The sequence below is a fragment of the Marmota monax genome, unplaced genomic scaffold (genome assembly GCF_021218885.2).
Source record: "Marmota monax isolate L192 unplaced genomic scaffold, Marmota_monax_Labrador192_F-V1.1 WCK01_AAM20220418_F8-fsc00034, whole genome shotgun sequence".
NCBI lineage: Eukaryota > Metazoa > Chordata > Mammalia > Rodentia > Sciuridae > Marmota > Marmota monax.
Genome location: NW_026693934.1, coordinates 11,718,933 through 11,744,137, shown reverse-complemented (window position 1 = coordinate 11,744,137; position 25,205 = coordinate 11,718,933). Strand labels below are relative to the sequence as shown.

At 53.1% G+C, this 25,205-nt stretch overlaps 1 protein-coding gene across 13 annotated transcripts in view; it reads right to left on the bottom strand.

The window, feature by feature from the left end:
• Positions 1–22,912, bottom strand: part of Bin1 (bridging integrator 1) — a 60,124-nt gene extending 37,212 nt beyond the window's left edge. Inside the window, exon 1 of one of the 13 annotated variants that reach the window (XM_058585410.1) lies at positions 22,531–22,912. In XM_058585410.1, the coding sequence (XP_058441393.1) occupies positions 22,531–22,614 (84 nt within the window). In that variant the 5' untranslated portion in view covers positions 22,615–22,912. The remainder of the gene's footprint in view (positions 1–22,530) is intronic. The other 12 variants (XM_058585411.1, XM_046463711.2, XM_058585413.1 and 9 more) reach the window with 12 other exon arrangements.
• Between the last annotated feature and the right edge of the window lie 2,293 nt (positions 22,913–25,205).

The following is a 25,205-nucleotide window of genomic DNA, read 5'->3' as shown; positions in this document are numbered from 1 at the left end:
GTTCACACCAAAGCTCCCCAGGCAGCGAGGCAAGCAGAAGGCCCCAGAGAGGCGCAGTTTTCCCAGCCTGCCTCTGGGGGAAACAGTTCTCCAAGGCAAAAGGGAGAGGGGATCCCCAGAATCAAGCTAAAGGCAATCAGTGGTCTGCCTACCTGTCCAGGGCCTTTTGGTTTCAGGCTGTCTCCCTGACACCCTGGGCCTTTCTCTTCTGAATCTCTCCCACCCCCAGTCCCACACCTAGCTCAGGTCTGCCAGGCTAGGAGCTGCAGCTGACTGAACAGGGCCCTTGTCCTTCTGCCCTAATGCTCAAGGGGACTCCCAGGAAGACAGGGGAGGGCCACCAGCTGCAGGTCTTCACCACCACAAGCTCGGAGGCCTTGAGGGACATGCCTGGAGATGCTGGGGACATCAAAAGACAAGCCTGCAACAAGGCAGGGTCTGTGTGGGTGGGCACCCAGGCAGAGAAAGGATACAAGGCCTTCCCTCCTCTCTTCTCCTGCCCTGAGAGGACTCTCACTGCTGGGCCCACAAAACTGGGGAGGGCAGACTTGGCCTCTCCTGAGGACAATCCTGCAGGGTCCCACCTGTCACCAGGCCCCTCAGCCTCCCAAACCCCCTCCAAGGCCATCTCTCAAACACAACACACAAGGTTCCCTTGTTCCCAAGCACACTCCTGACTGCAGCTGGCACCTCCCCAGAGGGACAAGCGACTCCACCTAATCCCCATGATCTGCTCAGACACTGGAGTGGCCTAAGCCCACTCCCACACTGCCAGGTGGAGGGTCTGGGTGGCCTCCAGTAATCCAGCCTCCAACAACAGCCGCAGGAGGGCAAAGGGATCAGAAAAGAGATTCAAAGCCACCATTTACTACCACATTTCATATGCCCATCAAACTTTTTATTTTGAAAAGATAAACCTCAAAAAAAATTTAAATAGTGCAACATACTGTCATCTACCCTTCTCGTTGGTCCACCAACCAATTGCTACCATTTGACCACAGTTGCTTTTATCTCTCCATATAAAAACAGTTTGGTCCCTTTTACACTTGCCCAACCAACCTAAAACAACCTGCAGAACCATGACCCTTCACCCCAAAAGACTTCACCACTAAATACTTCAGCACAGATCTTCAGAGTATTTTCTAGCCAGGAGCAATGGTGCATACCTGTAATCCCAGCAGCTCAGGAGGCTGAGGCAGGAGGATCCTAAGATCAAAACCAGCCTCAGTTAAAAGCAAGGCACTAAACAACTCAGTGAGACCCTGTCTTTAAATAATATACAAAATAGGGCTGGGGATGTGCTCAGTGGCCAAGTGTCCCTGAGTTCAATCCCTGGTACCCCCCAAAAAAAAATTTTAAAGAATTTTCTATATATCTTTAATGGCACAAGCACCCCCAATATGCTTAACACCTATTTAATAATATTATATGCATATAGATATACATACATGGACTATATATACAGTCCATATTCAAATATTCCTACTTAAACCCCAAAATGTCCCTCACCTCTAGATGGCTTGTTCACTTTCCAACGTGCGATCCAAGCACGGTTCACACATTGCCTTGTTGTTGGATCCTTTAATTCAGGATATCTTCCCACACACCTATTTATCACTTTTTTTTTTATGATTTTGACAATTTTTTTAAAGTACAAACCAGCCCTTTGGAGAATCCCAAACTCTGGATTCATTTGAGTATTTTCCTGTTATTATGCTGAGGTTGAACATATTTTTGGCAAGAGTACTACAGAGGTGACATTGACCTCTTCCAACTGCATTACCACAGAATGGCCCCTACCTGGTATGCTAAACTTGACCCCGTGGTTTGACTCACGTTTGCCAGGTTTCCTGGAGCAAGAATAACTATAACTTTTTTTTCCTTTTTTTTTTTTTTCATGTAGAGGGAGTACTAGGAATTGAATCCAGGGGTGCTTAACCACTGAGATACACCCTCATTTCTCTTTATTTTTTATTTTGAGACAGGGTCTCACTAAATTGCTTAGGTCTCACTAAATTGCTGAGGCTAGCCTCAAACTCGTAATCCTCCTGCCTCAGGCTTCTGAGTTGCTAGGATTACAGATGTGAGAGATAATTTTTCTCTTGACAACTAGTCATCTGCTAGTCACAGTCACTGTCACCATGTGAATGCACATAGATTGGCAATCACTTTGCTATTCAAAGTGAGGTCCCCAGCTGTATCACATCACCTGAGAGCCTGGTAGAGATAGAGAATTTCAACCTCCACCCCAGGTCTGCTGAGTTGATTTCCACTTTAGCAAGACCCCCTGGTGCACTGAATGCACATCAAACACTGAGATGTATCGCACTGTCATCTTCAAGGAACTCCACTGTCACCCAGACTCTACCACGTGCCCTAACATTCTCTAAAAAGGAGCTTCCCTCAATCTTGCCTTTGAGGGGAGGGTAGTAAAGATATGACTACAAACGCAGATCTTGGCTTTGCATTCTATATGTTATAAATCTATTTCCATCATTATTCTTTTTGATGCTCAAATATCCCAAAGAGAGCCAGTGGGAGCCTCTGGACACGTCCCCATTCATCTTCCTGTACTTCCTTCTGGCACTATAAGGTGCTCCGGGCTCAGCCTGTCCCATCCCTGCCTCAGCCCTGGAACCAGCTAATCCTTCAAGGAGTCCTGACTCTGTCTGGTGGGCAGGTATGCTCCTTGCTACTGGGGGGTCTTTGCTCCTAGGCATTTAGTCTTCACACCATTCCTTGAACTACAGATTGTTAAGAAAGGCAAAGACACTAAAGAATTCATCCACACTGAAAATTGGGAGCAGAGCCAGGACCCTGTGGCTTTGTGGTGCCCATAAGCAAATGCTGCTCAGATTTGTCTTCCTGCGGGGAGTGAGACAGACCCAAGGCCCCTGCAGCCACCCTCTGGGCCCGTCACTGTGCTTGGGCCAAGGCCACAGTGCCCACAGGCTGCTGCAGTCAGAGACTGAGCATGGTGGAGCTCCAGGAAGCTCTGGTTCAGGGTTGTCGGGTAACCTTGCAGGACACTCTTGGGACTATTCTGTAGTCTGGATCTCTTCCAGCCAGGGCCTCCCATCTTCCCCTTCCTTTCAGTAGCAAGCGGGCATATGGCAGTCCCACTTTATGGAGGAGGAAATAGGAACAGATGCTGAGGTAATCTGGCCGGGACTGGGCCCTCTTCACTGATGTCACTCTTGTCCTCAGGCTGTGGGACCACTCATGGGAGAGCTTCCATGTCTCATCTAGCCCAGAAAAGCTCTGCCTCTCCCTCTTCAGAGCTTAGGGAACTCACACAGCGGGGCGTCAGGTGCTCTGCCCCTTCAGAATGGCAACACTTAGCCCAGAGGCTGGAAATTCTAATACTCAAGGTTTAGGTCTGAAGTGTAGGTCCGAGTTGGAGGGAGAGGGTAACCCAAGGGAGAGGGAATAGGATGAGGGCACAACCTCTGTTGGAGAGCAGCAACTGCCGCTGCGGTCACAAAAGGGAAATGAAGCCTAGGAAGCAGGGCCCAGGGCCACTAGGAGGTCATCCCAGAAATCAAATCCAAAACAGAGGAGAGACCTCAGGTGATTAAAAACAAAAACAGGCCCTTAGACTTCTGTAGCACAGGGCTGGCTGGCCATGCCTCTGACTTTGCCTTCTACCTTCCAAAGGTACAGTGACTTTTTAAGAAAGATAAGCACTGAGACACTGGCCCTGGGCAAAAAGCCAGGGAAAGTGTTCCATCCCCAGGAGGCAAAAATGCACTCCAGCCGTCAGACCCCCATGCAGGGCAAGCTCCCCCAGACGGGAGGTGGTGCTCATACACATGTGACACACCCTCCCTGGCAGAGCAGGAATCATGAGGAAGACATGGAGTCAGGCAAGAGGCTGAGGGTGGGAACAGGGGAAGAAGAACCCCAAATGAGGCAAGAGAGCTGGAGAAAGAACTAGAGGAAGGGAAATCAACATTGAGTCCCAGCTGGTCTCCAGCCTGAAAAGAGCTGAGCACCTCTCAGAGAGAATGGAGGGTCCTTCCCTGTGTGGCTCCTCCCCTCTCAGCTTCCCAACACACAACAGTCTGCCCCAAGAGATGGACGCGCGCCCTGGCCTTAGTTCTCTCCCCTGCAAATCTCTGTGTCCCCATCCCAGGGACCTATTTCCCCACACTGACAGGGAGGTGGTGGCAGGAGGAGCTGGCTTGGGGACAGGTCATCATCTCATTGTCTTTCCCCTGAGGGAAAATGTCCCCATCAGATTCCATCTCTGGGCCATGTGCCTGCCATGTAGATCCCAGCTGAAGGCACTGACCCTCCCCCTGAGCCCCACAAAGCTCACGCTGCAAGGCAGGACCTTTAGGGAGTCTCTGGTCCAAACCCCCTTTTGGTCCAATTAACACCTGATCCAATTAACACCCCTCTCACAGTTGGGCTCATATCAGTGGGTCTCCCTCAGGTGGTGACTGTTGACCCCATTTTATAGATAAAGAAACTAAAGCCCAGGCTGATAGTCAGCAGGAGAGCCAGGCAGGACTCAAACCTGTCCAATTCTACAGCCCAAACTCCACTTGTGATTCTCAAGCTGGGGGACACAGGCACCTAGAAGTAGCAGGCAGCCCGTGTGGCGTTTACTGCCCAAGATTCCCGTGCCATCTTGCCAAATTCCAAGGATTTAACTGGTAAAGAAAACGCTTTTGTGAAATAGAGACAGATTGTGGATTAGAATACAAAGTTTTGCAATGATATACCACACACACACACACATACACACACACAGAGTCCAGGTTCTTCCTGGCCAAATGAGGCTGGGTGGCCCCTGCCCGGAAAGCTCACAGCCTATCTCCCACCCACATGGTGATCTGATCTGTCTTTTGAACAAGTCCTTGTGCTTTGGAAGTCACTGTCCCCTGACACCAGCCCACAAAGATTCATCAACACTTTTCTGTAGGCCTCTGGTCACAACAGCTGACTAAGGAAGCCAACTGGCCTCTCCAGGAAGGCTATCACTCCAGAATGACCACCACCCTCCTCTTTTGAGTGATTTTTCCCTTTCCTTAGTGAAACCACTGGTGAGAGGAAAAACCAATGTTTGGTTTTCCTTCTTCTGTCCTTAATTGACTGAATAAAAACTTGGCCACCTATGTCAGCCCCACAACAATGACTTTTACTGTGACTTGCTGGTCAAAACCCAAAGTGCAAAGAGGCCAGCTGCCTTCCCAGCTGGTGGGACACCCCCTGAGAAAGAATGAGGGGGGAGGGGATTGGGGGAGGAAAAGGCAGGTCCCCTCCCCCACGCTTCCCTCTTCAGTGGCAAGCGACACTCAGACCCAGGGAAAGGTGTCCAGTTGGCCCTGGGGGACCAGGAACCCCCCCCCCCACCTCTCTCTCCCTTTACCCCTCCCAGGGTGCCTGAAATTCCAGCCAGTTCAGAGATAAGCCTACTGCCAAGCAGCCAGGGTGGGGCCACCCAGACTCCAGAGAACGCCAGGCTGGGCTAGGGAGGGTCAGGGAGCCCACAGCAAGAGCAGAGGCAACTGGGCCAGAGTCAAGATGGGGAAGAGGCTGAGGGAACAAGCTCAGAGGGGCTGAAGAAGCTGGGCCAGCCAAGCAGAGGGCAGGAGGTGACACAAGAGCAGCTCATTCAAAGGCATCCCAAAGCCAAAAGAGTTCTCAAAATCTAAAAGGAGGAGGTGGTGGTCCACAATGGGGAAACCAAGGCTCAATGGTTAGTTCAGAAATGAGCTAGAATTTGCACGTGGCCCATGGGCTCCCAAGCCCATGGCTCTGGCCTGCCACCCCTTACCACCTGCCACATGGGCCTAGGGTGAGCCAGTCAGCCAAGAGGAGGTGCCAGCTAAAGGAGAGATGGAGAAGCTGCAGTGCCCAGGCAGTGCTGGGCCCAGGGCTTGGTGGTGACTCGCTCCACGACCATCCACCAGGCCCAGCCCATGCCCAGTCATTGGCAGAACCAGGTGTCCACCAGTGGGTAGCAGGGTTCCTGGAAGGGCCAGGGCCACCTAGACCCCTAATCAAGCACCCAGCCAGCCCTCCTAGTCCTTTCTCACCAACCTCTGGGAGTGGGTCAAGCTGCCCCCACCAGATTTCACCCCTCATAGCCCAGACCCAGCAACCCACTCCCCAACAGTAAGTCCTCTCTTCTGGCTCAGAACTTGACCCCTAGGCCCCTGGGCTGTGTGGCTAGAAACTGCAAATGTGCTCTGAGGCCACAGTGTGCCTGATCCTGTTCTGTAGAGACCCAGGCAAGGTCCCCACCCTGGAGCCCACACTACAGAGGAGACATGGTAAGAAGGATGCACATCTCTGAACAAAAATCCAGCAGGACCTGGAGAAGGGGAGATGGATATGCAATGGCTGGGGCCCACAGAGCCTCCCCACCATTGGGCCTGACCACTCCCCATTCCCTGACCATTCCTTTCTTCAGTCCTTCCCACCAGGGTGACTCACTCAGAGCAGTGACCAGCTTAGAGTGAATAGTCTGGACAGCCAGCAGGGTGCCCCTTTTGGTGAGTGGACAAGAAGTGCAGGCAATGGCTGCAAAGTGCAGGCCCATGCTGTGCAAATTTGGGCAGTAACTTCATCTCTCTGAGCCACTGAACCTCATCAGTAAAGCCAAGAAATCCCTCCAAGGGGGGTTTAAAAGTGAGTTGTGACTGTATAGACAAGACAGAACACTACAGCGTGGTGACTGGTTTTCCCTTTTTGTGCTTTTACCCTTATCTTGACCTGAGATTCATCCACCCAGGCCAGAAACCTTGGACAGCTTAATCCACCAAGTCCCCACCCTGCCCAGTTCCCCCCACACCCAGCCCACACATGCCTGTCTGGGTGCCTGCCACCCCATACACCTGCCCCCATGACTCACTGGGGCTCAGCATTCCTCTGGGAAAACAAAAGTCATCCCACCCCACAACCTCTGGTACCAAGCCCTTCAGCGGCCTCCTCCACCCACAGCTCTGCAGACACCTGCAATCCCCCATCACTTTACCCTGGTCCCCTTGGTCAAAAGGGTAAAGTGGTACAAAGCCCCATCAAAATCAACCAAACAGCAAACCAAAGTAGTGTCCCTGTGGGACCCGCAGCAGCAACTACCAGAAACCCTGGCTGGGCCTCAGCATTGCACCCCCACAGTGCCAAACCCAAAGACTGGCAGCGAGGACTCGGCAGCAGAGTGTGAGTGACACAGGGAGCCTCTCTGGCCTCTTCTTTCATGCTGGGTGGGGCCCACTGAGGACAGGGTGTCTCCATAGGCATGCACCACACCCTTGGCCGCAGCCCTCGGCCCATCTGTCCTGAGATGTCAGCAGAGCCGCCCCACCTGTGCCCCCACACGAGTGTGGGTGCTATTCTCAGCACAGGCCAGGATGCTGGCCATAAACAGTGCTAGGATCTGCCCCTCCGGCCCATCCGCCTCCCACCTGCCCCTCAGCACCTGCTTACCCAACTCAGCGAAGAGCAGCCCATGCTGGGGAGGGACAGAGCTGAGGAGCCCAGGAGAGCAGGGAAAGGGCCTGGCAGCGCCCCCCGGGCCAAGCAAAGGTCTGAGTGGGTGGGTGAGTGGGCAACGAGCCTTGGTGCCATGAGCACCCCCACCATCCTGCCTCCCTAAAGACGCCAGGCCCTGCTGGACCTTCACAACATCTCCTCCAGACCCAAGACTCACTTATCCCTCTGAATGCCCTCAGCTGTTTGTATGTCTGTTTCTGCCTGAGAAACTCCATCTAGACCTGCACCCAGGTTATTCACTAATTAATCAGGGTCCTCAGTTTCCAAATCTGTGACACCAAAACTACTAACCGGTAACTAAGAGAGATAAGATATGTGTTTACTTCAAACACATCAATATTATTTTGGACACCATTGTTATTTTTGTTATTCAGTGGAGTGAATGCCCAGAGTTGGTTTTAAATAGCTCCCACCAGTCCCGCCCACCAAAATTCAAAGTGCAGCACAGCAGTGGGGGAGACCACCCTCACTTCAGCTTCCTGTCACTCCCAGAGCCTGGGGCTTCCCCAGAGCCTGGGTCTCCAGGCCACCGTGCTAAGAGCCTCCTGCCTCAGACCTGGACTATCCACTGTACCCAGCACCCGAGGCATCACAGAGAGGGACCCCTGCATTACAGACATGGAGCCAAGTTGAGGCTGGCAGGTTCAGAGTCCAGAGCCGATGAGAAGGGCCCTATCCTGGCACAGGGTCGTTCCACCATGTTTTCCCCCAAGAAGCCAGTAGAGGAGGTCGCAGGAGAGTTGAGAATGGACACAGAAGGAAGGAGTGAGGGCAGTGGGGAGGAGAATCAAGAGGGAACTCTAACAGGCAGAAGGAGTCACATGCCCCCACCCCTGCCCCTGCCCTCAGCCCTGCCCCCAGCCTTGGGCCTCCCATGGCCTTAACCCTTCCTCTGGCCTTGGTCCTGCCCCTGCCCATGACACTGCCCCTGCTCACAGCTCTGGCCCTGGCCCTGCCCATGGCCCTAGCCTTAGCCCTGGAGTTGCCCCTATTCTCTGGCAGATGGAATGAATACTCAAGGACATAGACGGGACTTTTCCAGGTGTTCCTCTGCTGATCCCATACCTATTATTCTTGTGCTGGCAAAAGGGAATGGCCTTAGAGAACATGGTGGGCTAGGGGAGGCTTAGGTGGGGGTGAAGGGGCCAGGGAAGGCACTGTCCATCACCTCCTCCAGATGCAGGAGGTCTGTACACAGCTGGACAGGAGCAGGACAGGAAAGGGAAGGAGAGAGACCTCCCAACCCCACTCTGACAGGCTGCGTGACTTAACAGGTACCAATCCTCTCTGGGCCATAATGCAGGTCCTGCTAACACCACGCAGAAGTAAAAGGAGCAGAAGAGCTCAGAGAGGCTGACCACTGCCCAACTTGCTATCCAGCATGAGGCAGTGTTGCTAATTAAATGTCTTCACCACCCTTGAGGCTTCTCACCAGCTCAGGGGAACAATTGCACGGGGCAACCAGAGAACTGTCACTAACCCACAGCCTTAGGCAGGTCACCAGCCTCCAGAGCATGAAAGTCTCTGACTTCCAGGACTCAGAGCCTGACTGTCTGAGAAGGTGTGTGACCCCGTCCCTCTGCTCAACAAGCCAGGCCTCCTCCAAAGGCTATAGGAGGAGGGATGTAGCAGTGAGATCACAGGGGTAGAGAGAGGGCAGAGGTTCCCAGAAAGCATAGCCAAGATCAGCACCCCCAGTGTGCTGCAGCCACCAGGCCTGAAGCCCTGGTCTCATCCCTAACTGTCCCCTCCCATAAGGCCCTCTTCACAAGAGGAAACGCTGCTCTCCAACAAAAGGGCCTTGATCTGCCAGCCAGAGCAGCCAATCACAGGAAGGAAGGAGCAGGGGTTGAGATCCAAAGCTAGGTTGGAGATCTGCAGATCCCTGGCCATTCCATGCAGGGACTGAGAGGGCTGGAGTTCCACAGTGCAGCTGGGGCCTGGCACCTACAAGGTCCTCAATAGACCATATCCTTCCCTTCCTTACTCCCTCTGATGGCCCTCAGGTCATCTAGATCCCAAGTGGGGCACTGGTGGCCCAAGGCCTGGTCTCAGGAATGATGCCCCAAGAGTTCACATGCACAAGACACGGTGTGGCCTAACACCCTCACACCAGCCTAAGGTTCTAGCACCTTGACCTTCAGTGGCCTCAGTGTGAAATGGAGACACACATTCTCCCATTTAATCCTCAATGATAAACCCAATTCCACCAACAGGAAAACTGGGGCTCGGAGGGGATGAATAACTTGCCCAAGGTCAAAGGACTTAGGAGAGCAGAACTGGGATTTGAACCTGAGCCTCTGAGACTCAAAAGTGAGAACTCTTTCCACCTTGCCATACTTTGCAAAGCCTTTCCCATCCATCCCTCATCCCCCAGAGTCTCACACTCCAATTCACTATGTGCTGTGAGTCTGCTCTGTGCCCAGAGCCAGCAATATAAATGCACAACAGAGCTCATCTTCCTCCTTGAGGGCTAGGGTTCAGCAGGCAGGATTGTTACCCCATTTTATAGAAGAGTGAAGAGAAGCCAGACAGGTTTACTAACTGGCCCAAGTAACAGGAACGGGGCGGAACAGAATCCCAGGGTCTCAGCTGCCTGCCTGAGGCCTTTGCAGCTCCAGACCTCCGCAATGCTAAGGCAGCAACTCTGCGCACAGAATGAAAGAGAGCTGCTGCAGATTGCGGGGGTGGCCTCTCCTCTCTGGTCAGAGTGGCACAGCAGGCAGGGTGACCCGCCAGTGCAGCAGCTCGTCCTCACTCCTGAGCAGTTTCCCACACGCTGACTCAGCTCTCCCGGCTGGGCCCCGAACCCACATCCACTTCTCCGCAAAGCTTCCGCAGTCCACCCCAAGCCAGCCGGGGAGCAACCCCCACCTGGCCACCAGAGCTGGGGCAGCACTGCCCCCTAAGTCCTCAGGATAGAACAAGAGCACGCCTTAGCTGTGGCCTTCTCCAGGCCTGCTGACCATTCAACCAGTAAGGTAGGGCCAGGCTGGTTCACTTGGAGAAGCAGGTGACATTCCAGCTCAGCCAGGCCCGCTCCCAGGACATACTGGGTCCTTCACTGGGTCCTTGGAGGGAAGAGGGGACAGACATATTTCAGAAAAAAAAGAACAATATTTGGGTCCTGTCCCAGGTTTAGCAAATGCATCCAATTAATTGTGGATTCTGATTCTCCATTTAGAACAAGATTCAGCTCATACACCTGGCTGTTCACTTGGCCTTGAATTGCTTCCCAAGCTCCTAAGTTCCCCCAGGCTCCCCGAATCCTTTCTTCGAGGGAGGTAGGACATATGGCATCTGACCTAGCCCCCCCTGACACCCTGAGGATCTGGGGAGCACAGAGTCAGACCAGCTTCATTCAGATCCAGCCCTGAACCTCTTGGGCACCTTGATTCCTGCAGGCTCCTAGGTCCCCTGCACCCTGCCTTCATCCTGAAATAGCTGAGGGAATCCCAGGGGCCATGTGGAAATACCCAACAGTGAGAGGTCCAACTCTCTCTTATCAACTTCTCTTCTGATGTGCCAGCCTCCTGGGTAACCAAGAATGCACCCCCACCTTCAATCCCCAAACATACACCAGGTGCTCCCTGATTGCTGCAGCCCACACACTGATTTTCATTTGAAAACACATTTGCTCTTCAATAATCATTCTCCTGCCCTCCCCCACCATCTCACTCCAGGAGAAGGATAACAAGCTAGTGAGAAAGGCCACTCTGAGTTTCAAAAGGGAGGAAATGCCAGGATTCCCCTGAGCTTCAGTGTCCTCATCTGCCCAAGGGGACTGTATTTCTGTAGGGTGACCAGAGAGAAACAAATGGCAGGTGGTAGATGTGATGGCTCTTAGTAATTTACCAAATTCAATGAAGATGCTAAGGTGGTCCTGCCCTCCTGAACCACCCAGACCCAGCGGGAGCCAGAGCTCACCTGACTGCAGGCTTCCCAGTCCCCAGATGGGCACACTGGGGCTCTGTGGCCAGGGCCCAACTCAAGTATCTCAAGTTCATGTTCTTCTGGTACACATCAGGCTCCTCCAATGAATGAATGCATGACTCTGAGACCCTCTTCTGGCCCTTCAACATGCAGCCTGACCTGGAACCATGTGTCCTCCATCCCTACCCCCTTCAATCAGGGTCTAGCTCAGAGGAGCTCTGACTTCCTCCCTTGTAAGGTGAAGCCAGCCAGCACCTCCCAATTTAGCTTCTTCAGCTTATGCAGGGAAAAAAAAAAAATTAAGGACACTGCAGTTCAATTTCAAGAGACCTGCCATAGCACAGACAAAACACAAAAGCCACAATGGTGTGCGCCTGTGGGATATCAAGGGCTTTCCCAAGATCTCCCTGGGGCGGGGCAGAGCAGAGCATCAGCCCCCACCAGTGAGCAGGCTGCAAGCCAGGTGCTTCACCCTCAAACAAACCCCAGGAGCAAGAACTCCCACCATACCATTCTCAGAGGATGAAACAGATAGTCCAGGCAACGTGCCCAGGACTGCAGGGCAAATTCCCTGGTTTCTCTGAAGGTTAAAGCTTCTTAATTCTCCCCAACATGCCCCTGAATCTTCTTTTTCCTCTTTCTCCTACCACCTGCCAGTGGTCCTGAATCCAGATCAGCACACCCATCCTCCCCATCACTAGTGTCTGTCCCCCTAGACAGTTATCCATCAACTAGACAACGTGGAATAAGACAGCTGATGACACCTTGGGCCAGAGGAACAGGGGAGCTGCAGGAGGCTGGCTTGATGGAAAGCAGGGGTCCCCACAAGGGACCTCTCATGGCTCAGGCCTCTCAGTGCCACTTTGGTCCCCAGGGCCCAGTGACGGGCCCAGGCTCGCCCAGGGCTCAGGCATCTTGGCAGGAACCTCATGGAGAGGGCGAGTTAAGCAAAGGGTCCAAAGAAAGCAGTCACAGCTGTTGGAAAATGGAGCTGGACTGGCAAAGACTCTCCTATCACCCCATCCCCCTTCTGGTCCTGAAGTCCCAGCAAAACTCCTGCAGCCACAGAACTCCCTGGAAACTCTAATCAGCATCATCAACCCTCTGGTGCTCCCAATCCTCCATCCACACAACAAAGACTGTGTCCTCGTATGCCCACTCCCCATCCAGTGTGAACATGCAGCCAGGGGTCCCCATAGCTGGCAGGACCACTCAGATCCAAAAGCAAAGGGAGTCTCCTTGCCCATTTAAGTTAATGGCCAGCCCCACAGGGAGGAGCAAAGCGCAGGTGCCCAATGACCCTTGCGACTTGCTCTCCAAGCCCAGCAGTGTCATGCCCTCTTTGTGTCATCCTGGGTTCTGAAACACAGAAACAGACCTGCATGGGGCAGAGCTGGTGCAGAACACTGTCCACCAGTAATTCAGCAGCAGGTGTCACCTGGCCCTGGCCCCAGCCCTGACAGGCAGCCTCCAGAATTGCAGCCCAACCCTGCCCCTGTCCCCATGTGCCTTCCTGGAAATGTTTGGATCTTTTCTAGTTGAGGCTGCTCCCTCTGGAGACTCAGGACTCACTACCTCTCCCAGGCCTCAGTCTTTTCCTCCTCGGAAAGCCAGAGGCTCCCGAGGCCCACATCAGTAAAATACCCAGTCCTTAGTTGAACCCAAACCTGGAGTCAGAAATATGGTTCAAATAACACCTGAAGAAAAAAGCTAAAGAGCTTGATGCGGGTCTGGGGCGGAGCCCCCGGGGCTACATCCCAGGCCTGGCTCCAATCTTCAGATCCAGGCCTCAACTCACCCCATCCACACTCACCCTTCCAGGTACCCAAAGAGGCCTTGGGTGTGCTGTTCCCAAGGCTGCCAGGGCACGTCTCCCCACCCCAGCCTGCCTCTTTTGCCCTGGGATTCAGTCCAGACTCACCATCCCCAAGGACCCCTTCCTGATGCACAAGCCTAAGGCACAGACCTCAGGGACTACCTCCGGTGCCCTCCCTAGACCCAGGATGGGCACTGTCTGCAAGGCAGGGAGCTCCCCTGGCCAGGGACAGCACCATCACGAGCCTCTCAGTATCTTGGCTCACAATGGACATAAGAGAGAACACTACCAGGATAATAAGATGGCCATGGCCACCACCTATAGGTGAGCTGCAGTCCTCTCGGGGGATTGAACCCGTGTAAGAAGTGACTCACACAAATCAAGGAGCCAGCCTGGTGCTATGGCATGCTCCTGTAATCCCAGCAACTCAGGAGGCTGAAGCAGGAAGGAAGTTGAGGCAGGAGGTTTGCAAGTTTGAGGCCAGCCTTAGCAACTAAACCAGGTCCTCTTTCAAAACTAAAAAAAATTTTTTTTTTAATTTAAAAAGGGCTTGAGATGTAGCTCAGTAGTAAAGTGCCCCTTTGGTTCAATCCCCAGTATCAAAACAACAACAAAAACAAAAACAAAGCAAGGAGCATATTTGGGGGGACAAGACCCTGAAAAGGGTACCCTGACGACATTGAGGAAAGGGTCAACAAAGGTCTGGAAGAGCTGAGAGCAGCAAGCCGCGCTGGCAGCAAGGAATTCACCAGGGCTCAGTTATGCAGCAGCTGCGGCCTACAGCCGCCCACTCACTCACTCCCTCCCATGATGATCTGGGGCTCAGCCCATGGCACTGGGCCCTCACACTGCAGAGGGGACATGTCCACAGCTCACAGCCCTTCCAAAGGGGCAGAGTACTCAGCACTCCAAGCTCTGTCCCAGAAGGCTTCAAGCCTGGACTCCTCCCCCACTCCATGCTGTGACCCCAATCCCACTGCATCTGCTTGCTATGACACTCAGGATCTGGGTCAGGGAGCGGGGAGAAGGTGTGGGTCCTTGCAAGCTGAGGGAAGAGCCTCTGCAAAGAGCCCAGAAACTGCGTCTGAGGGCAGTGGCAGGCTGCATTAACAGTGAGGTGTCTGGTCTGGCCAATCACACTAATCCCCACTACCACCAGTCAGCGCCCCCAGTGCCCCTGTCACCCAGAGGCTCTTATGAACACCCATCTGCTGAGGACTGAGGCCAAGCCCCATTTGGCATCTGGCCTAAAACCAGGCAGGACTCTGTAGCAGGGCCCCAGCCAATCACAAGAGCCCTGTTACCCAGCACAGAGTGCTATAGCTACTGGCTTAGATTAGGCCACACTACAGCACTGGGCTGTCCACTCATCATCATGCCATTTGATCATGGGAAAAAGCAGTGTGGAAGGAGGACTAGATCACCCCACAGTGGTAGAGGCAGGGTGGGATCGGCCCCTTGTAACCCCAGTCTGAATCCTGCAGTCCCTCTCTTCCAGCCTGCACCCTGAAACCCAGAGTCTTTGACAGCCATCAGCCCTGTCTCTTCACTACCAGAGAAGCCGTGCACTCATGCATGCAAGAAGTACAGTCGGCCCTGGGTATCTACATCTACAGATTCAACCAACCACACATCAGAAATCTTCAAAAGAAAAAAAACTGTGCCTGTACTGAACATGCATAGACTTTTTCTTGACATCATTCCCTAAACAATGCAGCATAATAACTATTTACATCACAATTACTTTGTATTAGGTATTATAAGTAACCTGGAGATGATCTGAAGTATTACAGGAAGAGGAGCCTAGGTTATATGCAAATAATACATCATTTTATATGAAGGGCTTGAGTATAGAAGAATTTTGGTGTCTGGAAGGTGGGGGTCCTGGAACCCCCCCCCCCGACCAAAGATAGCAAGAGACGACTTATGGATATAATAGTGACTGTAGGATACAGGCCAGCCCTTGTCCTCATGAGCAGAGATACACAGGCCTGCCTCCAGCCTGAACCCAGGCCACAGAGGTAGGCATCAAGGGACCCAGAGCAGAAATCCCTCACCAGGAAAAATCTTCTCTGTGTGCTTGCATGTGATGGACAACATGGCTACTTCTTCCTCAAACACAGTAAAAAGTGACTAGTAATGCTATCATTTCAACAAAGAAACATTGTAGCAATGACTGAAACAAAAGTAGGCAGGACACAATTTCAGAATAAGGAGTCCTCCTTTAGATTAAATTAACATAGCTTTTATTATTGGAGAAAATACACACACACACACAGGGTCTTGTGTCCTAGTGATGCATAACCTGTGACTCTGGACTTGTTTCTGGAAACCCTAGGTCTTCCCATCACCCCCAGAGTCTACCACACACCCCAAAGTAAAAACCTGGATCCCAAGTGGGGCTGGAGGGACAGGCAGGGTCCCCAAGCTGGAGACTGCCATCTCATCTGCGTGTCTCTAAGGTGGTCTCCAGGGTCAGACCCACTGCCTCATCCACAGCAGAGGTGGCAATCCATGGGAGTCACATCTCTGGGCCAAGCCTCAATTTCTTCCTTTGCTCAAGGGACTCCTAATGAACTCACTTGTTGGCAGGGATGACGGCACAAGGCAGGTGTACAGTGACCCACAGCTATTATTATTAAGTTAATATTTGACGAACCTTCCCCTGGGGCAGGAAGAACCTGCCTTTCTCTTTTCCATTCCCCAGCCCTGACCCCTGCCAGCCATTGGCATGTGTACAACCTTGTGGCCTTGTTAGGAGGTGGCAGCCTGAGGCAGGGGTGCACAGAAGCCTGGGTGCCAGGCTCGTGAGGTGGCACGAGAAGAGCAAGATGCTGAATCCTACTGGTGGCTCTAGGGCCCTGCCCTGGGCTAGCAGCCTCCCCATTTCATCTCCCAATGGCTTCTTCCCTCAGCTTGCAAGGACCCACACCTTCTCTCTGCTCCCTGACCTAGATCCTGAGTGTCACAGCAATAATTAATACCTAATAAGTAATTAGGTATTGCTTATCATACCTAACACAAAGTAGGTCTGAAGTATCCCTGCTTCAGACGAGGAAACTGAGGATCAGAGAAGTCAGCATAACTGGCCTAGGATAATAATCCCTGGGGAGGGACTCAAACCCATCTCTAAGGGTGTGTCAGTCTGCTATGCCAGTCACAGCTCCATGTGGAAATCTTACACATGGCCCTCCTGGTCTAGGCCATCTCTGGCACAGTCCCCTTCATCTTTTAGTGGCCTCTCCCACCTCCCCAGTCTACATCCAGCATAGGGGGCCCTGCCCCGGGGCCCTGCACAAATACCCACCAAAGCTGCACATCTGCCCGGATCTGCCCTGCTTGGTACTTTCAGTGTTGGTGGCCTTTCTTTGTATTTTTAATCCCAAAAGGAGACTTGATGGAAAGGTGGCTTTAGAAAAACACAATATACACCAGGCCTGGTGGAATACACCTATAGTCCCTGCAACTCCAGAGGCTGAGGCAGGAGGATCAAAATTTTGAGGCCAGTCTTGGTAACTTGGGCTCTAAGCAACTTAGTGAGATCCTGTCTCAAAATAAAAAATATAAAAGGATGGGGATATCGCTCAGGGGCAAAGTGTGCCTGGGGTTCAATGTCCAGTACCAAAAGAAAAGAGAGAGAGAGAAAAGAAAAGCACAATACACCTGGCATCCAGTAGGAAGCCCTGCTCGCAGAGGTGCCCTCTCACCTGGAGACCAGAAGCTTCCCACAACCTCAACCCAACCCTCCCATTGCATACCTACATCCCACGTCACATCTGAATCTCAGATCAGCACAGGTCTCATATACAGGACACCCTCTTGCTTTCCAGCTCCTACCTATCACCACAGTCATTTGTGTATTGACTCTCCCTGGCTACGATATCAGCTCTAGAAAAGCCGGGGCTTGGATTGTTCACCTCTGGGTTCCTACTCCCTGGAACAGTGCCCAGAAGGTAGTGGGTACCGAATATTTGTTGTGAGAATAAATGAATGAATATGCAAACCCCATTACCACTTCACCAGTGGTGAAAAGTGAAGATGAGACAAGGGAAATGTGCCCAGTCACAGTTTATGTGTAGGAGTCGAGATTCACTCCCAAACTGTCTGATCTCTAGTCCAAGCCTTCCACCTACCGTAGACTGTCCCTGCACACACCACACACAGGCACATGCACAGAGCACAAACACACACTACACACATGAACATATGCATGCACCACGCCAGGACTGTGACAGCACCCTAAGCCCTGATCAGCTAAGGGCTCAGCAGGGATTAGCTATCTACAAAGGCCTGTAATGGACCCTCCCAGGGAGAGGAGTTGGGAAGACAGACTGTGTGGGGAAGTAGGTCTCCCTGTGGGGGTTTTGTGGTGCTGGCTTTAGTGAGCATTTGCTATGTGCAGGACATCTGTCAAAGGTTCTACTTTCCACAACATACATGTAAAGAGGAACCATCATTATCCCCAATTTGACAAAAAGAAACAGCGCTTGGGAAGGTATTGCAGCTTGCCTAAGATCCCGCAGCCAATCAGGGAAACCCAAAGCCCATTCACATAGTGATTTGCAGGACACAAGGCCTAAAGTGGAAAGTGGGACTCTGGGGTTCTAGAACCTCATAGCAAAAGGACCACATGAGGCTCAGCCTTGGGTTACAGGGGCAAAGGCCTGGCCAGGTGCCAGAGAGCAAAAGTGAGAAGGGAGCCCCAGTGGGTGATCTGTGAGGAAGAAGAGAAGTAGTCGAGCTTGGCTTCCCTGAATCCCCAGCATTGAAGACTTGATCAAATCTGACCTGAATTTGCCACCTGTCCACCCTTTTCTTCCGGGTTGCCAATGTCCTGACCATCCCCACTCCCCACTCCATACCTCAGCCCACACTCATGGCTCCTGGGACCTATTCTTCCCTGGGCCCCAGGCAGCCCATTACACTCCCCTCAGCTGCCCTCCTAGACAAAACAGGCTTTGCCTGGCTTATGTCCTGCCAGCACACGGTACTAAGGCCACCCAAGCCTGCAGAGGCTCAGAGAGGTCCCCGGGATGTGCTTCCAAGCTCCCCTCACTCACCTGCCTAAACCCAAAGCCCACAGAGCATGTATACACACCTAGATAAGATGTCAGGATCCCTCCCTCCAGCAGGTGATGAACAGTTACATAAATAACCTGGGTTCAAGGGAAGCTGATGGCAGTCTAGAAGGTACATCAAAAGCCTGAGCAAGCTGGGCACGGTGGCACACGCCTGTAATCCCAGCAGCTCAGGAGGCTGAGGCAGGAGAATCTCGAGTTCAAACCCCACCCTCGTCAAGGGCAAGGTGCTTGGCAGCTCAGGGAGACCCTGTCTCTAAATAAAATACAAAATAGGGCTGGGGATGTGGCTCAGTGGTCAAGTACTCCTGGTTCAATCCCAGTACCCACCCCGCCTCCCCCCAAAAAAAGCCTGGGCAAACTCATAGGGAAAAGGCCCAGAGCAAGGAGATAGAGAGACAGGTAGAGGAAAAGACAAGTGATCTGGGAAGGAGGAAGGAGGAGGGAAAGGAAAGGGTCTCAAATACTCAAGGGCAAAGGTGGACAAAGCACCTGCTGCTCTTGTGCAGCAGCTCTGGACTGGGGCCTGAGAAGGAGAGGTACCTGCAAAGTCAGTGGTCCAGGTGGGCTCTGAGCTCTAGCACAAGGTAGTATGATTGGACGGATGGTAAGGACTGCCTATGCCCCAACTGCCTCTTATGTTAAAAGGGCCATGGGCACCTACTTTTAAGTGTGGCCTGGCCACTCTTATCATTGCAGCAAGGACGGGCTTGGTGTATAAGCCTGGCTCCTACTGAAGAGGCTGACAAAGCTACTGCGTGGGGAGACCTTGACCACGCAAAGGAACATGGTGAGACTCATGGCCATGTGTCAGGGTCCTATAAATAACTGCCACTGCCCCTTCCTTTAATGAGCATCTGCTGGGCATGCCAGTGCAGTGTGTGCATGGACAGCCCTGGGACCTCCCACTCCCAGCTGGTACTCCCCACTGTCCAGCCTGCTCAGGGAAGGCCAGCCAGGAGGGGGAAAGTGCACACTTCCACCCTGGTCAGGGCCTTCTCCCATGTTCATCACCAGCCCAGCTCCGCCAGAACAAGGCCCAGCCTCCTTGACACATGCTCCATGAGGACTCTCGGGCCACAAACCTTTCTCCAACAGAACAGATTCCACCCCCTGCACCCCAGCTGTCCTTCTGCCCAGCCACCCCATCCCCCAAGGGGCTCTGTCCGCCAACCTCTAATCCTCTCTGTCATCTGACCCAGGCTCCACCCTAAACTGGCTTTGCCCAGCCACCCTTCTGAGGCCCAAAAATGGACACAGTCATTTATAGAGGGTCCGACAAGCCAAACGCAATGGGAAGATGACCTCATGGCGCCCACAGGCCTGAGCTTCAGGCACACTGGGGGTGGCTGAGAGGCCAGCAGTGGCAGTAGGAAACCTTACAGGAATACGCTCCTCATGAGCCAGAGCCACAGGCAACCCAGTCTTTGACCGTGTCCAGGGACTCAGCCTAGGACAAGGCATCTGGCTCACATCTAGATAGGATTTGATGAACAAGGGACAGCAAAGTAGTACATGACACAAATCGGCCCACCCACAGGCCTGTTTTAGGGCTCTCAAATCAATCCCCCCAAATGCCCTCATTTGTTCATAAACACTAAGCTCCTATTGGGCGATTTACCTATTGGTAAATGCCCAAAGTGCACACATATGGATCTGCCCTAATCAGTGGTAGAGGCAGATGGATCAGTGGGTAACAGCAACCCAGGATCCATGGAAAGACACAGAGGAGACCTGGTTCAGTGACTCCCATAGAGATCCACAACACCAGAGGACAGAGTGCCCTTGACCACACTGTGACCCCCTGAGTCTCAATGGATGTTTGAGCTGAGATGGGGTGTGCGGAGAAGAGAGGATGAACGATGGGGGGCACTTCTTCCTATATGAATATCATTTGACCCTTCCACCATAGCTCCTGTTATTCTTCGTCAAAAAATGCCCTCCTATGACAAAAAAAGGTAATAGGAATTGTCCCGTTATTCATTGATTTGACTGAGGCAAAGTAAGGACAGTGGTAGGGCGATTATAAGGCAGTAGGATTGAAGTTCCATTAGCAATGAAAGTTAGAATGGGTCCTGAACACCACCAGAAGATGCTGAGGAGGCAGACCTGTGAACAACAGCCAGCCTGTGACAGATTCTGAGTGGCAGGAAAAGCAAACAGAAGAGGTTGGTGTGGATTGAGGTATGGGGAGCAGGGCCTGCAGCTGGGCCAGGAAGGAAAAGGATGGAAGGAAGTCTACGTTCAAAGACAGCCATGATGCCTGTTACACTGCCTTGGCTTCTGGTGGGGTGAGGGTGCCTAACTAGTACCCGGTGGGGAAGAGAACAGCTGTGGCACTAAGCAACTGCAGTTCCAAGAAGCCCAGGTTTGGGCAGGGCCTAACCTGCTGTTGGCCAAGTCCAGCATCCATTGCCCACCAGTTGTCAGCCAACTGCCCAAGACCACAGAATAGGGGTTGAAGAGGGAGCTCAAGCCAGGCAGGAGCTCCCAGGCCGCTGTGAGCCAGCGACACATGGCCACTTACAATAAGGGGACACAACCCATGCCTACTTTGCCTAGAATTACATCAAAGATGATGCTTCAGAGAAAGGCAACTGGGGGAAAGGGGCACGCCAGGAGCAATGGGGAGCCAGGCAGGAGATGGACATCAGCAGAAGGGACAGGGAACCTGTCTCAGGGAGCTCTCAGATTCCTATTCATCTTCCTCCTCTTCTTAGGATCAGGAAACAGGCTCAGGCCCAGGGCTGCCTGCTCCAGGCACCTAGATGGATTAGCCAGTCATGGGGAGGAGGGGGAGCAAGAGTAACTGCTGCTATCCCTCCAACCTGGAAGATGTAAGTCTTCCCAGCCCCCACCAAGCTATTCCTGGGGCTCTAATCCCTCCTCCTGGGGTGGGGTAGGGGAGCTGGGGCTGGCCAGATCTGGAGCCTGGCCCGCAGCCCTTCCCTCCACACACAACCACCCCCTTAGCCCAACCACAAGGATAAGCACTGGGACTCAGGGAGACACAGGGGAAGCTTCCCCCAATCCCCCCCCCCCCCCCCCGCGCGCGTGCCATCACGTGACTGCATCCTTAGGGAGCCCGCAGGTCTCAGCTGCAAAAGTCATTGTTTATAAACAGCCACAAGGCCAGCTGGGGAAGGCCGGCTTGTCCCCGGGTCCCCACCCGGTCCGCCACGGAGCTCTTGGGGGGCTAGCTACCCTGGCAGAAACACGGATTCTACATTCTCAGATTTCAGTAAGAATCGTCAGGGGGAAGTGGCGTCAGCAGCTGGCGTGATCCAATTCAATAAACCAGAGATGGCTCGGGATAAAAAGCTGACCCGGCAAGGACCCCCGCCTCCCAATCCCTGCATTTCCTGCACAGTCAGGGTGCCCCAGGAAGCCCCGACACCATCCCCCCGCGCCAGCTGGGAGTCATTCTCGGCGAAGAGGGGTCGGATTTCCTGCGGCGCCCTACACGCCCCTACTCTGGGACAGGTCCCCACCCGGCCGGCCAGGGCTACCAAAGCCAGCACCGCCACCCCCTCCCGGACAGCGGGAAACGCTAAGCCCCTGCTCGAACAAGGGGACCTCCTGGAGGGGTGCGCAGCCCTCTGCTGACCGCGGAGCCAGGCAGGAGCTCCCAGGCCGCAGGCACCTCGCAGGAAAAGAAATCCGATCCTTCTTTCGGGCCAGTGGGATCGAAGGTGGAGAGGTGGTGGGAAAGAAAACTGCGGGCTCCAGCGCCCCCGGGCTGGAAAGTAGCCTTAGGAGTCCGGGGCGTGCGGTAGCCCCGGGCCGGAAAGAAACGCTCCCACCCTTCCCAGGAGTGGGCCCCTCCAGAATTGCCCGCACGGGCTTGGAGAGCTGGGGGTCTCCACCTTGCCTCCCAGCCTCCCAGCCCTTGGCCTCCAGGGTGGGGTTACACAGGACCCAGCGCAGCTACGGGATCCCAGAGCGTGGGCCGCCACTTCTCCGCAGGGGAACAGCGACTGTACAAAGCGGCCGAAGGCAGGGAGAGGAGGGGGTGAGCGGACAGCTGCGCCCTCCCCTGCCCCAGCCCAGGTGGGGAGACAGAGAACGCGAACCGAAGGGGGAAACTCAGAACATCGGGGGTCGCAGCCTAGGGACCCCTGGGCAGCCGCCGTGCGACGGCGACAGGGCCCGACCCTGGGGAGTAGGGGGACAGGTGACCGACACCGGTTCGCTCACCTTCTCCTGCGCGCGGGTGAGCTTCTTCTGTACATTGCTGGCGATCTTCCCCGCCGTCACCCCCTTACTGCCCATCTCTGCCATCGCGGCGCCGGCCTCTCCCGGTGGCGGGGGCCCTTTCTTGCTCTGGGAGGCCGTGCGCGCCGCGCTCCCAGCCCCCAGCCCCGGCCGCGCGTCCGGCCCCGGCTCCTGTCCACGCCGCTCACTAGTCAGCGGAGCCGACTGACGGAGGCGGAGCGTGCGTTGGGCTAGCGAGACAGCGACGCTGGGACCCGGGAGGGACGGACGAACCGAGGAAGGGGGCAGGGAGGAGGGGCTGGGCCTCGGGCGGCGGTCAGCTCCCCCTGCCCGCCCCCTCCGGACAAGACACTGCCTTTTAAAGGGCCACCCCTCGCCGGAACCGCACAGCCTGGGAGGAGGGAGTCTGCTGCGCGGACGCCGGGTGCTGCGGCGAGAGGTACTCCCAAAACGCTCCGGTGACACCGCCCCGGGGCGGGGCCTAACACGACAGTCTGGGGTCCAGGACCGCCGCGGGCCCGACTCTTTGGTCCTCTTACCCAGCAGTCACCTCCTGCAAGTCTAGAGGATTGGGAACTTTCGAAAATCAAAGATAATGTGTTGTGATTGGTACGTGATCAAGGAGCCTCAACTGGAAGAATATGGCCCGCGAGTCCAGCCTTTCCGGGGGCTCGCGTCCAGCTGGATACCTAAAGCTCCGCCTTCTCGTTGCTGGTAGCCGCACAAGTCTCTCTGCACGCCTGGGGCACATCTCCAAGTCTTTCCCTGGCGCCTAGCCCTGTGCCATCTTAGGGCTCCGTCTTTCCAAGTTGCCAGTAATCGTGATCATAATAACCACCTAACATTACTGTGCACTTACTGTGTGCCTGGCACTGTGCTGACTGTTTTGATAACTATTATTTCCTTCAGTCTCCAGACAGCCCTATGAAGTAGGTGTTGTTATTGCCATTCTACAAACAAGACACTAAGACGCCTGAACCAAGATTTCTGACCATGCGCCTGGTTCTCCACCGCTCAATACTGAGTTGTTTCCTAATTCCTGCAGACGGGAAAATAATTAAGGATCATTTTCATGGAGAACAAGATTATTGTGCGCCAACTTTGCCAACAGACCAACGTCAGTTATTATAAATTACAGAATTGGTTCCAGGACCTCAGCAAACTCCAAACCCCATGGATGCTAAAGCCCGCTATATAAAATGGTGTAGTGTATATATTTTTTAATAACCTACACATATCCTTTCTGGGTACTTTAAATCATCTCTGGGTAAGTTATAATACCCAATACTTGCAAATGCCAAGTAAATAATTGTTATACTGTATTGTTTAGGGAATAATGACAAGTGGAGAAAAAAGAAGTCTGTACATCTTCAGTACAGACACAATGTTTCCCCTTGAATATTTTTGATCCAGAAATATGGAACCCACAGGTTCAGAGGATGAACTGTAATAAATATGTACATCCACTACCCCCAGAACATACCAAGAACTGTAAAGGATGCTGCCCTGGAAGTTTCTCAGAAACTATGGGAGACAAGTTAGACTCAGCTGTCCAGAGTATTAACAGGAGCCGGAGGGAGCCACACATCAGTCAGAGGTGAGGGCCTGGCCTAGGGTTGGGGGTCTCAGGACTGGGGGTTCCTGTAAGAAGTGTTCTTGCAAACTGCATGTGAAGCCCCTTGTACAAATAGAGACACTGAGGCCCCGGAATAAAAGATCCAGCCTACATTCATACAAGTGCATCTCTCTTTCCTGGGAGGCTCTCCTGCCTGCTCCTTAGTTGCTCCTGGTTCTTTCCCCCACCCTCCTCACTCCCCTGGTCTCCCTCCTGGCCTATTATTCTTCCTATTCTGCAGAAAGACAGCAGGTTCAGCAGTTGCCTCACTGTTGAAAGTCACAGAGATAGCAAATGCCAAGCACAGATCCAGCCCTCAAAACCTACCGAGCACTGCATAAATAGAAAGCATTCTGTCAAAACTATTATAAACTTGTGCTTCATTCATGAGCTCCTAAAACATGTCAACAGCCCGGGTTCCTAAGGCAGCTTTCTCTTGAAAGCTCAACATGCTTTCAACTCAAGGTTCCTCTCCACCTAATTTTAAGACTGTCAATCATTCTTTCAAAATTATTTTTTGGGCTGGGGATGTAGCTCCATGGTAGAGAGCTTGCCTCACACGTATGAGGCACTGGGTTTGAACACTCTGTGTTCCATCTTCAGCACAGGGGGAGGGAAAGTGATTTCTTCCAGTGCTCCTCTAAGGAGAGGAAGAAATGAGCAGAAGTCAAATTCTGTTATAGTCAGCCCCCCGGGAATAGTAGGAGATTCTGCTTGGCTGGACATTGGTGTTTCAAAATATCACTTGAAGGAAAAATAGGAAGCAACTGAAATGTTCATCAGTGGAACAGGGTCAGTCATGACTATACAGAAACCAGAGGGGCCATTAGGGAATCATTTAAAATAACCATGACAAAGATTATGTGGCAATATGAAAATGATGCTTATGGCATAGTTATGAGTGCAAAGAGCAAGATAGGAAATTGCATATGCAGTATTCTTACAACCACATAAAAATTAATTAAATACTCAGGATTAAAAGATTCAACCATGCATCAAAATAGAAAGTAGTTGCAATAGGGTCAAGGCATTGTGGCTGATA